At 33.5% G+C, this 15427-nt stretch overlaps 1 protein-coding gene across 6 annotated transcripts in view; it reads right to left on the bottom strand.

The window, feature by feature from the left end:
* Window positions 1–13491: 13491 nt before the first annotated feature.
* The window catches only part of LOC126884694 (gastrula zinc finger protein XlCGF46.1-like), a 220260-nt gene continuing 218324 nt past the window's right edge, over window positions 13492–15427 (bottom strand). For all 6 annotated transcript variants that reach the window (XM_050650777.1, XM_050650775.1, XM_050650778.1 and 3 more), the window contains exon 3: window positions 13492–14356. In XM_050650777.1, coding sequence (XP_050506734.1) covers window positions 13611–14356 — 746 coding nt within the window. In that variant the 3' untranslated portion in view covers window positions 13492–13610. The remainder of the gene's footprint in view (window positions 14357–15427) is intronic.

Genomic DNA, 15427 nt, shown 5'->3' with positions numbered 1-15427 from the left:
TATGATATGTCACAACACAAACCATACATACACTCATAGACGTTTCACGTAAATTGTCAAGGTCAAGACAGCAAATTAGTTACCATTCCAATCCAGAGATGGCGTTAATTCGATCCGAAAGATTAACATGGTCGTGAAACGTGGGTATGTATGGTTTGTGTGTCACAGATGTCGGCATAGATATACCGGGTGTCCACTTTTTTCCCCCATTTTAAGTGCCTATAACTTTTAAACGGTTCAATATAGAAATATGCGGGTTTCGCTGAAATGTTTTATTTTAGTAAAAGTTTTGTCTGAATTGATTGAATTTTTTATATCGCTTTCAAATACGAAAAAAAATGGCGGATTTCTGAAAAAAACGTTGTTGACTTTTTTTTAATGGAACACCCAGTATATTTTTTTGTAAATTGAAAGAAAGGTCATTCGCCTATCCAGCGATATAAAGTTTTTCAAATCACTGAGTAATTAATTTTTAAAATGAGAGGTGCAACGTGGATATCACATACCTAAATAACATTATAAGCAAATTGATATTATGTTATGTGATTTCCACATTGCATCTCTCATTTTAAAAATTAATTGCTCAACCAATAACCGATTTTAAAAAATTTTATATCGCTTTTATGAATTTACATATTATATGAATTCGCTTTATATGAATTTTTTATATCGCTTTCAAATACGAAAAAGAATGGCGGAATTCTGAAAAAAACGTTGTTGACTTTTTTTAATGGAACACCCAGTATATTTTTTGTAAATTGAAAGAAAGGTCATTCGCCTATCCAGCGATATAAAGTTTTTCAAAATCGGTTGTCAAATCACTGAGTAATTAATTTTTAAAATGAGAGGTGCAACGTGGATATCACATACCTAAATAACTTTATAAGCAAATTGATATATGTGATTTCCACATTGCATCTCTCATTTTAAAAATTAATTGCTCAGCCAATAACCGATTTTAAAATTTTTTATATCGCTGGATAGGTAAATGACCATTTTTTCAAGTTACGAAAAAATATACTGAGTGTTTTAATAAAACACCCGGCGGTGTGGACGGGGTAACACAGGATGCCGAGAAGATCGAAGTCGGCAACTGGAAAATGCAAGCAAGGGACAGAACAGAATGGCGTAGAAAGCTTGAGAAGGTCGAGGCCCTCTAAGGGCTGTAGCACCAACGTTTTGTCAAAAAAGTCAACGTTTTTTTTTTTTTCAAAATTCCGCCATTTTGTATTTAAAAGCGATATAAAAATGGTCATTTACCTAAAAACTTGAAAAAACGTTCATTTACCTATCCAGTGATATAAAAATTTTTAAAATCGGTTGTCAAATGACTGAGCAATTCATTTTTAAAATGAGAGATGCAATGTGGAAATCACATATCCATGTTGCACCTCTCATTTTAAAAATTAATTACTCAGTGATTTGACAACCGATTTTGAAAAACTTTATATCGCTGGATAGGTGAATGACCTTTCTTTCAATTTACAAAAAAATATACTGGGTGTTACATTAAAAAAAAGTCAACAACGTTTTTTTCAAAAATCCGCCATTTTTTTTTTCGTATTTGAAAGCGATATAAAAAATTCAATTAATTCAGACAAAACTTTTACTAAAATAAAATATTTCAGCGAAAACCGCATATTTCTATCTTGAGCCGTTTAGAAGTTATATGCAGTTAAAATGGGGGAAAATATAAGTGGACACCCGGTATAATACCCGATGTCGGTAAAATCAGCACCACCCTTTTATAAGACCGAATTCAGACTAAGACTATATTGTATTGCTAATTTATTACGGAAAGAAAAAATTTATTACTCTAGCCGTTTCCGAGAAACAGTGGGTGCTGCTAGCTTTACGGTAAAGCTAGCAGCACCCAACCTATGAAACCAACCCATATGCACCCAACCTCGGTAATAAAAAGGAGTAAAGAGCCCATTTTAACGGCATATTTTATTGCTAATTAATTGCTCGTGATTCGTATATTAACCAATCCCGAAAAACTACCCCATCATCCCCTAGCGCAAAACTCACCCCCGAAAAAATGATAAAACTCGAAAATTCAACCCCCAGGAATTAACTGCTAATTTATTGCTATTTTATTACGAAAAGAGAAAATGTATTGCTGTAGCCGTTTCCGAGAAACAGTGGGTGCTGCTAGCTTTACGGTAAAGCTAGCAGCACCCAACCTATATCTCGGCAATGAAAAGGGGTAAAGAGCCTATTTTAACGGCATATTTTATTGATAATTAATTGTTCGTGATTGGTATATTAACCAATCCCGAAAAACTACCCCATCATCCCCTAGCGCGAAACTCACCCCCGAAAAAATGATAAAACTCGAAAATTCAACCCCCAGGAATTACTTGCTAATTTATTACGGAAAGAAAAAAAATATTGCTGTAGCCGTTTCCGAGAAACAAAGGGTGTTGCTAGCTTTACGGTAAAGCTAGCAGCACCCAACCTATATTAGCTCGGCAATGAAAAGGACTACATAGCCCATTTTAACGGCGTATTTTATTTCTACTTAATTGCTGTTGATGGCTAAATTGACCAACATCCAAAAACTATCCCATCATCCCCTATAAGCTAAAAACCGTCTTTACATAAAAATCATTTTACTTTATCAGAATATAACAAATAAATCCAGTTAGATGTTCCTTCAAATTTAATTTTTCTTCTTTGGAGGTAGTTTTGGAATATCTTTTTTTATGAAAATATGTCTTCTAAATCATAAGAATATGTGAGTATCTAGTAGTTGACTTTGTTGAAGCGTTGAGTATCATTATTTCTTACCTAAGTGTAATTCCGTATTTCGCTCTTTGACCGAAGCATAAAAATTATGAACTGAACGTTAGAAAATAAAACTCGTTCTTCTTCTTAACGTACCCTATCCAAATCCCTTGACGTTGGCGATTAACATGGCAAAACCTTCTGTCTCAAACTATTCTAAATAGTTGCTCTTCTTTCCTTTTTCCTGTCCACTCTCTGATATTCTTCAACCAAGAGGCCTGTTTTCTACCAATTCATCCGAGTCCTTCTATTTTACCCATGATACTATAAATAACAAGATAATATATTGCACATCCGGAAGTCGTGACGTAACTGGAGACCGGCAAGTTCGTAATGGTTCGTAATCATTCGTAATGTCCGATTACTTTGAATTGTTCGCGGTTGTATTTTATATTTTATCTTTGACAGTTATTTTGACTGGAATCTCGACACTAAAATCTTTTCGAATACATTGAAGTTTAATGTTATTTTGCTAATTGAATAATTTCATCACATAATGCATACAAATTCCATTTAACTTTAACAAGAATTCAAATTCAACTTCCGGTCTCCAGTTAAGTAATCAATGCGCGAACTCGGACGTATTTGAGCTACGGGAAAATACTATCGCTTTATTTATAGTATCATGATTTTACCCACCAGTGTACATATTTGCGGTCAGTTTATGTTGTAATTAACAATAATTTCGACTTAAAAAAACTATTGCAGTGTTCCTCAGTATTCATTCCTATTATACTCTACGTAATGACCTAAATTAACCAATGCCAAATCACACATATATTATGTACATAGAATGTACATTGTTATGCAAAATATCCCAACCACTTCGTAATTTCCAGAACACAATTATTATAAAATAAATTCACCTACTTAGTTTCCAAATTTCCAGTTTTTATTTAATTAAAAATTGTTATCTGTTGGTGTAAAATAAACTGTAGTGCACCTATTAATTAAATTAAAAACAAAATTAGAAATCCTAAGATACATTAATAATTTTTAGAACGCTGTGTGATTATCGGAGGGCCAGATTTTTTTATGAAAAAAAGGTAAAAAGAAATCAGTAGTTAGTAGTTAGCATCAAATTTTAATGAATGCTTACAGATTAAACATAATTTTGAGTCGTCTTTAACTTATAAGATGTCTTAGTTGCAAAACTTAGTGGTTACTTTGGCAAAACACTCCTGTAAATGATTTTTAATTTAACGTTTTAGAACTGTGAATTCAAATGACAAAATTAATTGTTTTCCTAGAGTTGTCGTCCATCTTTGAAATTTCTCGTCGTCCATCTCTGTTGGAATTTAATTTTGCGAATAAGTTGAAGAATATTATCATCGGTCTCCCCTTACTACGTGCCCAAAATAGACCATCTTTCTAGATTTGATGTTATCAAGGAGCTCGCGAGCAGCATTTGCTCTCTTAAGTAGGTACACCTACATTTGTCAGCATAGCCGTCCATGATATTTTTAGTGTACGTCTGTGCAGCCACATTTCAAAAGCCTCCAAACGATTAATGGTGCATACTATTAATGTTCATGCTTCGACACCGTATAAGAGGACTGATCAATTATTGTAACATTTAATCATGCGCTTTCGAAGTTGTTTACAAAAGAATCACCTCATTTTTAAAAATAATGTGCGGGCTATCTCGATTCTACCTTTTATCTTTTTATCTGGATCTAGTTGTTCAGTAATGTGGCAACCAAGATATTTAAAATTGAGGCGAGCCATATGCGGCTTTATGGCTCTGGATAGGTGTATTTACCGAGTTCCTTTTTTCAATGTTGTTTTATTATTTTAAAAAATTATTAGATATTAGAGAGATTTTGCACCTCTTAAAATAACCGCTGCTTTTGGCTCCGCTATGGTTAACTTTATTAACCCGGCACCTGCCACGTGGGGTGCTACCAGCACCCCATAACACATTTTCATCAAATATTTGGTATTTCAAATTTGTTAACCGTCCTGTGCGTCATAGTAGCTTTCAATAATATTATATAGCATAGATCTGTTTGTGTTTGAAGTGGTTATTTAGTGTCATTCTGAAATTGTAGCTCTAAATTCGAATTGGGGTGTCATCATCTGGCAGTAAAATTTTTTTTATGTTTTTGATAAACAGGTTTACATTTTTTTATTGTAATAACTGATCTAAATTATTAATATATTCTCTATACTCAATAAATTTTAATTTTCTTAGATATTTTACATCACTTCATTTATTATGGGTTGGTACTTGCTAATTTGCTTATAACACCTTTTTAATTTTATTTTTTAACTTTTATAATATATTAGTAGCTAATAAGTTAATAAAACATGTTTTTTTTTATATTCTTGTGTAACTCAACACATTATTTTGTTTATAAACAAGTAGATCACAGAAAATTTTTAAGGGGTGCTGTGAGCACCCCACGTGGCAGTTGATGCCTTGCAAAGCCACGTGGCAGGTGCCGGGTTAAGCATAACGATTACGGCAACGTTAAAAAGCAGAGTTTTTGCAGCCTGTCAAGTAGGTTTTTCGTGTCACCGTTATTTAAACATAACCTCACTTCACAACGTTATTGTAATTTTAAGCATATACTTGAACAGTTTTTGATATTTTAATTTATAGGTAAACAAAATTAGAATCTATGTAAATGTAATTTTACTGATTTTTTTACATTCTGGCAACAAAGCAATTTAACCATTACTATAACGATAACGATAAGCACTACTTTAAACCTCCGTAAATTACGGAATCCCTTATGTTTAATAACGATAACGGATCATAGATTCGCTACTGCGCAGACGTAGTATAACGATAACCATAACGGAATTGCAAAATAAGAGGTGCAAAATCTCTCTATTGTATAGAAAATGTCTTAAATTGCTGACAAGAAATATGAATGATTAAATGCAAGGAAGGTCGTTGTTAGAATAAACAACGTTAAAAGTATATATTATTCTATAGTTGTACATACTCTACGTATTGACAGTTTAGAAGTAATTAATGTAATGTCAAGAAAATTATAAAATATAATGTCAGTCAAGTTTCCTATTGTCCTGTAATTTAGTGAATTATAATCGTTGTTCGTCATTTATTCAGTTCACCTAACTCAATTTTTAACAGGTTACGGGGCCAATTCACGTGTGAACTGTGAACAGGTGAGAAAATATGGCGACCAGCAATACCGATTATAAAATTCAAGTCGATAAAATTGAGGGTCCTGAAAACTGGGCAAAATGGAAATGGCACGTTTCGATGTTATTACGAGCGTATGCACTTGAAGACATTGTGAACGGTAACCGTAAGTGTCCCGAGGTTATTGAAAATTCAACTCCATTGAAAGTAGAGAAGCATCAACAATGGTTAAAAGATGATGCAAAAGCGGCAAGTTTGTTAGCAGGTAGGCTAGGAAAAACTGTTGCCGAGCTCGTGTTGACATGTACTCACGCTAGTGAAATATGGGACAAATTACGTGCGCGATTTGAACGTAGCAGTACGCAACGGTTAAACATGTTAACTGAAGCCTTTTTAGCGTGATGAAAAAGAAGATATTAGTACACATGTTGCGAAGTTGCAGAAACTGTTTGTAGATTTGAATGATGAATTGCAGAAGCATGATGAAAATGTTTTATCCGAAAGAATGTCGGATCTTATCAACTTATTAAATGGTCGGATCTTATCAACTTTGGGTAAGGACTTTGATAATTTCAAAGATTTGTGGGACACGATACCATCAAAGAATCAAACTTTGAATTTATTGATTGAGAAGTTGTGTGCCATTGAATTACGTGACCAAAGTACCACAGAATCTTTGGCGTTTGTTGCACGCACAAGCCCGACAGAAAAATACAAACAGAGCCAAAGTACAACTACTACGAAGTCAAAGAAAAATGTACATCGTGCAAAAGAGAAATTTCCATGTCACAAATGCAAGAAATTGGGCCATTAGGCGAGAGAGTGTCCATTAAAAAAATCTGCTGAGAATTTAGATGAGAATAAAAGCAATGATACTGTTTTTTTGTCTGTTGTTTTAAGTGCCTCATCTAACAATTGTGTTGAAGCTGGGAAATGGTATTGTGACAGTGGAGCCACAAATCATATCACTACAGATAAGCAATATTTCTCATCTTATACAAAGTTTGCTGAACCCGAAAAGATATCACTTGGTAAGAAGGGTGTATGTATGTTAGCCCAAGGACAAGGAACGGTGAAAATTCAAACGCGTCTGAATAATAAATAGAAATATGCTGAATTGAAGAATGTTTTTTTGTTCCTGAAGCAAGCTCTCATTTGTTTTCTGTGAAAGCTGCTGCACAAAGGGGGTTCGTTACAGTACTCGATGAAAAAGGTGTAAATCTACATGATAAAAATACTCTTGTATCTGTAATGACTGGGAACTTCAGTAATGGCCTGTATGCGCTTGATATACGTGTTATGAAACCGACCAATCCCATTCAAGCAAACTTAGTAGAGTCAACAGATATGTTACAAGTGTATCATGAAAGATTTGGTCATCAGCATAAGCAACACGTAAAGGTCTTGAAGAAAATGAATATAGACATTGATGGGTGCAAAGAAAGCTTTTGTGATGGATGTGCAATTGGAAAAATGCACAGATTGTCATTTAAAACTAGGATCAATCGGCCACAAGTTACTGGTGAGCAGATCCATGCAGATTTGAACGTACCCATGTCTATAGAATCACCGGAAAAAGCACGTTATTACGTATGTCTTAAAGATGACTTTAGTAAGTTTCGGAAAGTGTTCTTTATGAAACACAAAAGTGAGGTATGTACCTTCTTAGAAAAATTTTTAAATGGCGGTGTTGCTGAAAGGAAAAACCGTACCATTGTAGAGTGTGCTCGTTCCATGTTAAACCCATGCAAGTTGTCCAAAGAATTGTGGGCAGAAGCATTCAATACTGCAGTGTATCTTCTGAATCGCACAGGAAAGTCATCAATTGAGAATAAAAGTCCCTATGAATTGTGGTATGGAAAGCCAGTTGGAAGTTTGAAACATTTAAGAATATTTGGCACTGAATGTTATGTTCACGTTAACAAGAATCTTCGCAGTAAATTTGATGATAAGGCGATACATGGTTATTTGGTTGGTTACGTGAATGACAGGGATGGTTTTAGAATATGGATTCCATTTGAAAGAAAAATCGTATCGAGCCACGACGTACGATTTAAACCTGAGGTTACATGCAATTTGCGAATTTTTGAAGTTAAAGCCGAATCAGTGAACCAGAATAAGTCAGAATGTTTTAGTGTACATGAAACCTCCGAAGAAGTGAAAACTGGCATGAATGAAATTGTGAAATCTAAGAATATGGAAAGTGCAGAAAATACGAGTGAAAATCAAGAAATGAATAGAGAAGAAAGAAGCGATGATGGTGTTCAAGAATCTAAGCGTTACCGTACGCGTGTTAGAAAGAAACCAAAATTGCTTGGCTTATCTACTTTTCACGTTGAGGGAGAGTGTTAGAATATACAACGTTAAAAGTAGATATTATTCTATAGTTGTACATACTCTATGTATTGACAGTATCGATAGTTTAGAAGTAATTAATGTAATGTCAAGAAAATTATAAAATATAATGTCAGTCAAGTTTCCTATTGTCCTGTAATTTAGTGAATTATAATCGTTGTTGGTCATTTATTCAGTTCACCTAACTCAATTTTTAACATTAATTATATAATATATATAATTATATAATATTAATTATACAGGGTGAGGCAGATAAAGGGCCTATTAGAAATATCTCGAGAATTCATCATCATCATCATCATCATCATCCAACCAATTCACGTCCACTGCTGGACATAGGTCTCCCCCAATTGTTTCCACCCTTCACGGTTTTGTGCTGATTTTTGCCAGTTTTTACTAATCCGCCTGATATCATCTGTCCATCGTGTAGGCGGCCTTCCTCTACTTCGTTTATCTTCTCTTGGTCTCCACTCCATCAGCTTTCGTGCCCATCTTGAATCTTTCAGCCTGGCGACGTGTCCTGCCCAGTTCCATTTGAGCCTGGTGATACGTTCTACAACATCTGCGATACCGGTTGTTTGTCTGAGATCTTCATTTCTTATTTTATCCCGTAGAGTTACGCCCAGCATGGATCTTTCCATGCGCCTTTGAGCAACCCGCATTTTCGACCCTGTTGCCTTGGTTAGAGTCAGTGTCTCTGCTCCATATGTCATTACCGGTAGCACACATTGGTCAAACACTTGTCTTTTTAAACCGATCGGTAGAAACTCGAGAATTCAAGGTAAGAAAATTATGAAAATCGGAATACAGGGGTTTTGAGGTGTGAACTATTTAATGAAAATATTTTGGTCTCTTTGCTACTTCCGGTTATACCGGAAGTTGGTTGTAATTTCGTTTTTTTAAATGGGACACCCTGTATATTTTTACATTTTTGGATTCTCCTTGATTTCTTCTTTCTTAAAATATAAGTTTTTGTAATATTATACAGGGTAGGTTAAAAGATAATTACGTTTTTTTATTAATTTCGTAACAAAATTCACACCCTGTAGAATTGTAGTAGTTTGACATAATAAACTCTGTTTATGTTCAAATGATTTTTAGTATAGTCTACTATGTTAAGAATTATTGGTATAGTTAAATTTTTTCTTTTTTGTATACAGGGTTGGTCCAAACTCAGAATGAGTATTTTCTGAGTTTTCTTAAATGGAACACCCTGTATTTTAGTATTGTAATGAAATGTTATTTTAGGATACTTTTTAATTTCTTAAGCAATCCCTATACCTAACTGCTTCAATTTGTGAGTTATTGGTGATTCAATCCAAACATTAATTGTAACACAAAATACCTGAAATTTTATTAGGTTGGCAGTAAAAATATTCAATCACAAATAATTTTTCGGAAATTAACACATACTAATCGAGACTGATACTTAAAATTGCCAATAATGGTTGAGCTATCAAAATATCTACGTAGTTAAGATTGTTGGTGCGATTAACAATTAAGCACAAATTAAAGCAGTTGGGTATAGGGAATGCTTAAGAAATTAAAAAGTACCATAAAATACCATTTCATTACAAAACTAAAATATACTGTGTTCCATTTAAGAAAACTCAGAAAATACACATTCCTAGTTTCGACCCACCCTGTATACTACATATAACAATAGTAGACAATATTAAAAATCATTTAAACATATAAAGAGATTTTGATGTAAAACTACTACAATTCTACAGGGTGTGAATTTTGCTACGAAATTAATAAAAAAAACGTAATTATCTTTTAATCTACACTGTATAATATTACAAAACCTTATATTTTAAGAAAGAAGAAATCGAGGAGAATCCAAAAACGTAAAAATATATAGGGTGTCCCATTTAAAAAAACGAAGTTACAATCAACTTCCGGTATAACCGGAAGTAGCAAAGAGACCAAAATATTTTCATTAAATAGCTCACATGCCAAAACCCCTATATTCCAATTTTCATAATTTTCTTTAATTTAGTTCTCGAGATATTTCTAATAGGCCCTTTATCTGCCTCACCCTATATAATAATGAGTAATTAGTAGATTGACTTATATTTATCACTGTTGTTATAGTCCAAGAAATGAAGCTTAAAACAGGACAAAACCTGTCAATTTTTACAGAATGGACCGATTTGTATAAAAATTTGGAATTCAGTTCACTTTACCCTCTACTTCAAAATCTATATTGTGCCGAAGGGCGCTTTTTATTTTTTAAGGGTGAAATTTAGTGAAATTGAAGTCAATGGAAATATGCCCTTCTTAGGAATTAACATCTTCAGATCACCTTCAGGTTTTTCCACTTCAATATACAGAAAACCAACCTTCACCGGCCTGTATATAAATGCAGATAGCTTCATTCCCAACAAATACAAAACAAGTTTAATCAATATACTTGTTCACCGCGCTTTCACTATCTGTTCAACCTGGCAATTCCTACATGAAGAGTTAGAAAACATAAAGGTGATCTTAAGTAAAAATGGTTTTTCGTTGAACTTCTTAGAAAAATACATCAGACGTTTTTTCAATAACAAATTCCAACCAAACAGCAAAGTAGAAGAAATCAAAGAAAAGATCTATATCAAACTTCCATATACTGGTTACCACAGCTTACAAATCCGACGCAACATCCGTAGAACAATTAAAAAAGCATTTTCCTCTATAGAATTAAGATTTGCTTTCACGGCTTTGGAAAGGATAGGATCTCGTTTCCATGTGAAAGACATGATTCCTAGTGATCTCGCATCTAACATTATATACCAATTCAAATCTGGCCGGATAGCCCTGGCAGCTAAGGCCATTCAAATGAAGAGAAGAAGAAGAACCAATTCAAATGTAGTAGCTGTGCAGCTACGGACGTCAGGAAGACTCGACGTCACTTTAATGTCAGATGTTGCGAACACTTAGGTGTCACTCCTCACTTAGGAAGACGATCAAGAACAGTTCCAAATTCAGCGGTATTCCAACATATGACTGATTCTGACCACCCTATTAGTCGTAAGGACTTCTCAATCATTGGTCATGCAAGTTCTCCAACGGAACTCAGCATCAAGGAGGCATTATCCATATTTCTTTTGAAGCCACCCTTAAACACACAACAAGACATGGCGTGTTTGAAATGGACCATGATAGTCGTGACGTCAAAACCTCAAAAAAGTTTTCCAAACACGTTGTGTCTAGGTACACGCTAAAATGTACGCAAATAAAAAAGTTAAACTTCATCAAGCTAGTGACTATTTAGCGTGGGCAGTGACTGTATATTTTGATACACGCTATTTTGATATGTTTAGTGTTTGTTTGATAGAAAAATATTTGTTATGACGTTTAATTCTACCTAACTTTTTTATTTGCGTACACGTTAGCGTATACCTAGACACAACGTGTTTGGAAAAAATTTGACGTTTTGACGTCACACTATCACGCTCCATTATAGGGCTTTTCATTCACAGTCATTTGTTTCGAGCTTCTGTCATATAATCCGTGTATATTAATATTATACACAGATTATACAACATATGACAGGAGCTCGAAACAAATGACAATCGATGAAAAGCCCTATTGACTTAACCCAATGATTGTCAATGTCATTTTTTACGTTTTAATTAATTATTGTTTGTTCCTTTAAAATTATTTTAAAGCATCCGCTCAAGAAACTTATTATTCTGACGATGATTAAAGTAATAATTGAAACGTCACCATGAATTTTAATTTAGTTATGGGTTTTATCTTTAAGTTTATTATTTTTATCAAGTTTAATGGTGTGTCCTTATCTAAATAATTAAAAGTTGATACACTTAAAAGTCATATTTTATAAGTTAATTATTATATATAAATATTATATACAATATATAAATATTATATACAGTGATGAGCGCGCTAATAACCGGCAAAATAGCGCAAAAGATATAAAACACATTAAGTTTGTGAGATAAAACGAAATGAAACTAGTGGAGGTGGGAGATTTAGCGATAAAAACCTAAAAATATACATTATATTTATTGTTTCCCATCTTTAGACGTATCGGATGAGTTTGGTAACTGCCACTGTCACAGTGACAGTTTTAGTTGACATACTCCTCTGATACTTCTAAAGGTGGGAAACAATAAATAGGATGTATATTTTTAGGTTTTTATCGCTAAATCTCCCACCTCCACTAGTTTCATTTCTTTTTATCTCACAACTTAATGTGCTGTCCATCTTTCGCGCTATTTTGCGGGTTATCAGCGCGCTCATCACTGCATACCTACCATTTTAAACAACCGTGGTATTATAAAAAGTAGTTTTTTATACTAGAGTAATTTTTGGAATTATAATTTTAACAGTAGTTAATACACCTACTAAAAATTCATATTTTCTTTCGAAACATGTTGTGTCCTGTAGGTATATAACAAAACCGTGTTATTATAAAAAGTACTTTTTTATTATAGTGTAATTTTTGAAATTTTAAGCATTATTTTATATCGTCAAATTATTTTATATTCTCCCCTATAAATAATAAAAACGTTTTATTATAAAAAAGTTCTTTTTTATTATACTAATACCTACGTCGCTAAAGAGTTCTAAAAACAACTTGTAACGATCACTGTCCTGCGCAGTAAACAAAATAACCCATGGAACGCACGATATACAGACACAGAATGCATTATTTTGTTGGAACAAACCTTTAATTAACCTATGAAATGCCAATAGTGTCAAATTTCATAAATGTCATTAGTGTCAAAATTCCATAACAGTGAAATCATAGAGTTATATATTAGCATAGAGAGAGTGTCATTCAGAGCGAAGTGACGACATCATCTTTTTTATTTGGATTAGTGCTGTTTCACTCTTACGCATAGTAAAGCTGCGACAGTTGTCCTCCCCTTCCGTACCAACACTCACACTTAATGTCATCTTAGTTTCTCGATACAATGTGTTAGAAAGAGATGCCGCAAACCAGTCCATGAGATCTTGTCGTCAGGAAGCGCGGAAGGTATAGGCTCACTCTATGTTAATATATACCTCTATGAGTGAAATACAGAACTGTTTGTTTAAATTATATTTATTTCTTTACAGAAATTGTAAGACAATGGTCTCAACGGTTCCCAATTTAGCTTCATGCGTAGTTATAAATAGGAATTGTTGTGTTGTTTCCAACAAAGAACCTGTCAAAATATTCCCAAGCTTAGCGAACGGATTGTATCAAATAATATTTTATAGTACTATAAAACTGTATTTTTTGTAAATATTTTATTACTTATGTCAGCCTCGTAGAGGTAAAGCACATACAAATAATACAAGGAAATTACTTAATTCAAGAAATACTGGACACAACAAACCAAAAATAATTTTAACTATCTTGATTCATTTCTACTTCCAGATGATGGATTTCCCTTAGATGGTTTGCCAAATATTCATCTCCAGCAAAATTTTCTGAACAAATTTCACACTTCTTAGTTTCGTGTGACCTTTGATGTACACTCAAAGCGTAATCTGTAGCGAAACCTTTCTCACAAGTTTTACACAAGAAGTCCTTGGCTTCCTCTATTCCATGTTTTGATTTCAAATGGGATCGTAATGAAACCCGCTGTCTAAACCCTTCTGAACAGTGCTGACAAACGAACGGTTTTTCATCGGTATGTTGTCTTTCATGAGTTCTTAAAGCATACCTAGAAAAAAAGCCAGTACCACAATATTCACAAACATGAGGTCTCAGTTTTTCGTGAGTCATTCGGATATGACTTAATAACTTGGAGTTGGCAAAGAAAGCTTTTCCACAAGTACTGCATTTACAGTTCTTTATACCCATATGAACCTTTTTTTTATGCAATAAGAATGTATATTTCATTCGAAAGCTTTTACCACATTCTTCACAAATGTACTGATTAGCAGTATGCTTGTGGTAATGAAAGAAGTGAGCTCTTAAACAGTTAAAATTTTTATACGTGACTCCACAAACAGAACAAACTGATGGACCGATGGATGCTGTATGTATCAAGACATGATTCTTCATGTTGTCTGGTTTAATGAGTCGGCCGCAAATATCACACTTGCTTTTTTCTTGTATCCTTTTGTGCATAGTGAATGACTTTCTATCTAAAAAACAAAAAAAACACACACGTAGTTAATAGCAAAACAATAATTTTTGCAAGTAGCAAAATTAATGGTGTATCCAGTAATTGAATATGTACACATAGATGTTATATAATATATAACATCATTTTATATTATAAAATTTAAAATGTTATATATAAAAAAATATAAAATTTTTGTATTTTGACAACGGCATCCGATTTGGACGTCGAAACATTAATAAAATAATTTTTTAGTAAAATTGTGGCTTATTTCCCATTAAAAATAGTTAATTACAAAAATGCCACAAGAAAATACCATCACAAAAGACCCAGAGGCAGACCTTCTATGAGATGGACAGATGGTCTGAAACGGCCTACCGGGAGAAATTGGCTACAAGTAGCGTACAAAAAAAAAACAATGGAAAGGAAGACTTGAAGAGACTTATGTTCAGATGTGGACGTGAATGGCTAGAGGAAGATGAAGAATTATGATACATAATTGAAGACACGAAGTCTGATTGGCATTGTCAAGTAACATTGAGTGGATGCAGGTGCTATGTAACATTCTTCTAAAAACAGTTTTTTTTGTACGGATGAAGATATTAAGTATGTACCTATTTATCACGTGACTCCATTAAAATTCTAAGATTCGTAACAGAAGTCTAGACTTTTTCATGAATGATGGTGTTGACACACATTCAGCCGTGTGATGGATGACCGAAGTTATCTTTAACGTAAATTTATCCTGTAGTTAAGTTATAATCCTCGAATTGGTGTGATGTATCATATTTAACTTAACTACTTGCGTTATTTCTTGACAGTTCTTGAGTTATCTGATACATCAACTGTTACTTTAAACCTTTAAACTTTTACCTGTTAAACCTCAAGTTATGAGACAACTTTGTAGTTACATATGTAAGGTATCAGGTGTAAGGTTAGGTTCATCTTTTGACTTGTTTTTACACAGAAATCAAGTGAATTTAGAAGCTAATAGGTGAAATTTTATTTTAAGTACCTACTGAGCTTTCTATCCAGAGTTGTCAAATGATATTTTATAAATCCCCCACTTAGAAACTGAAATTCCCTCAAATTG

Source organism: Diabrotica virgifera, chromosome 5 (genome assembly GCF_917563875.1).
Source record: "Diabrotica virgifera virgifera chromosome 5, PGI_DIABVI_V3a".
NCBI lineage: Eukaryota > Metazoa > Arthropoda > Insecta > Coleoptera > Chrysomelidae > Diabrotica > Diabrotica virgifera.
This window is presented reverse-complemented; position numbering and strand designations above follow the sequence as displayed.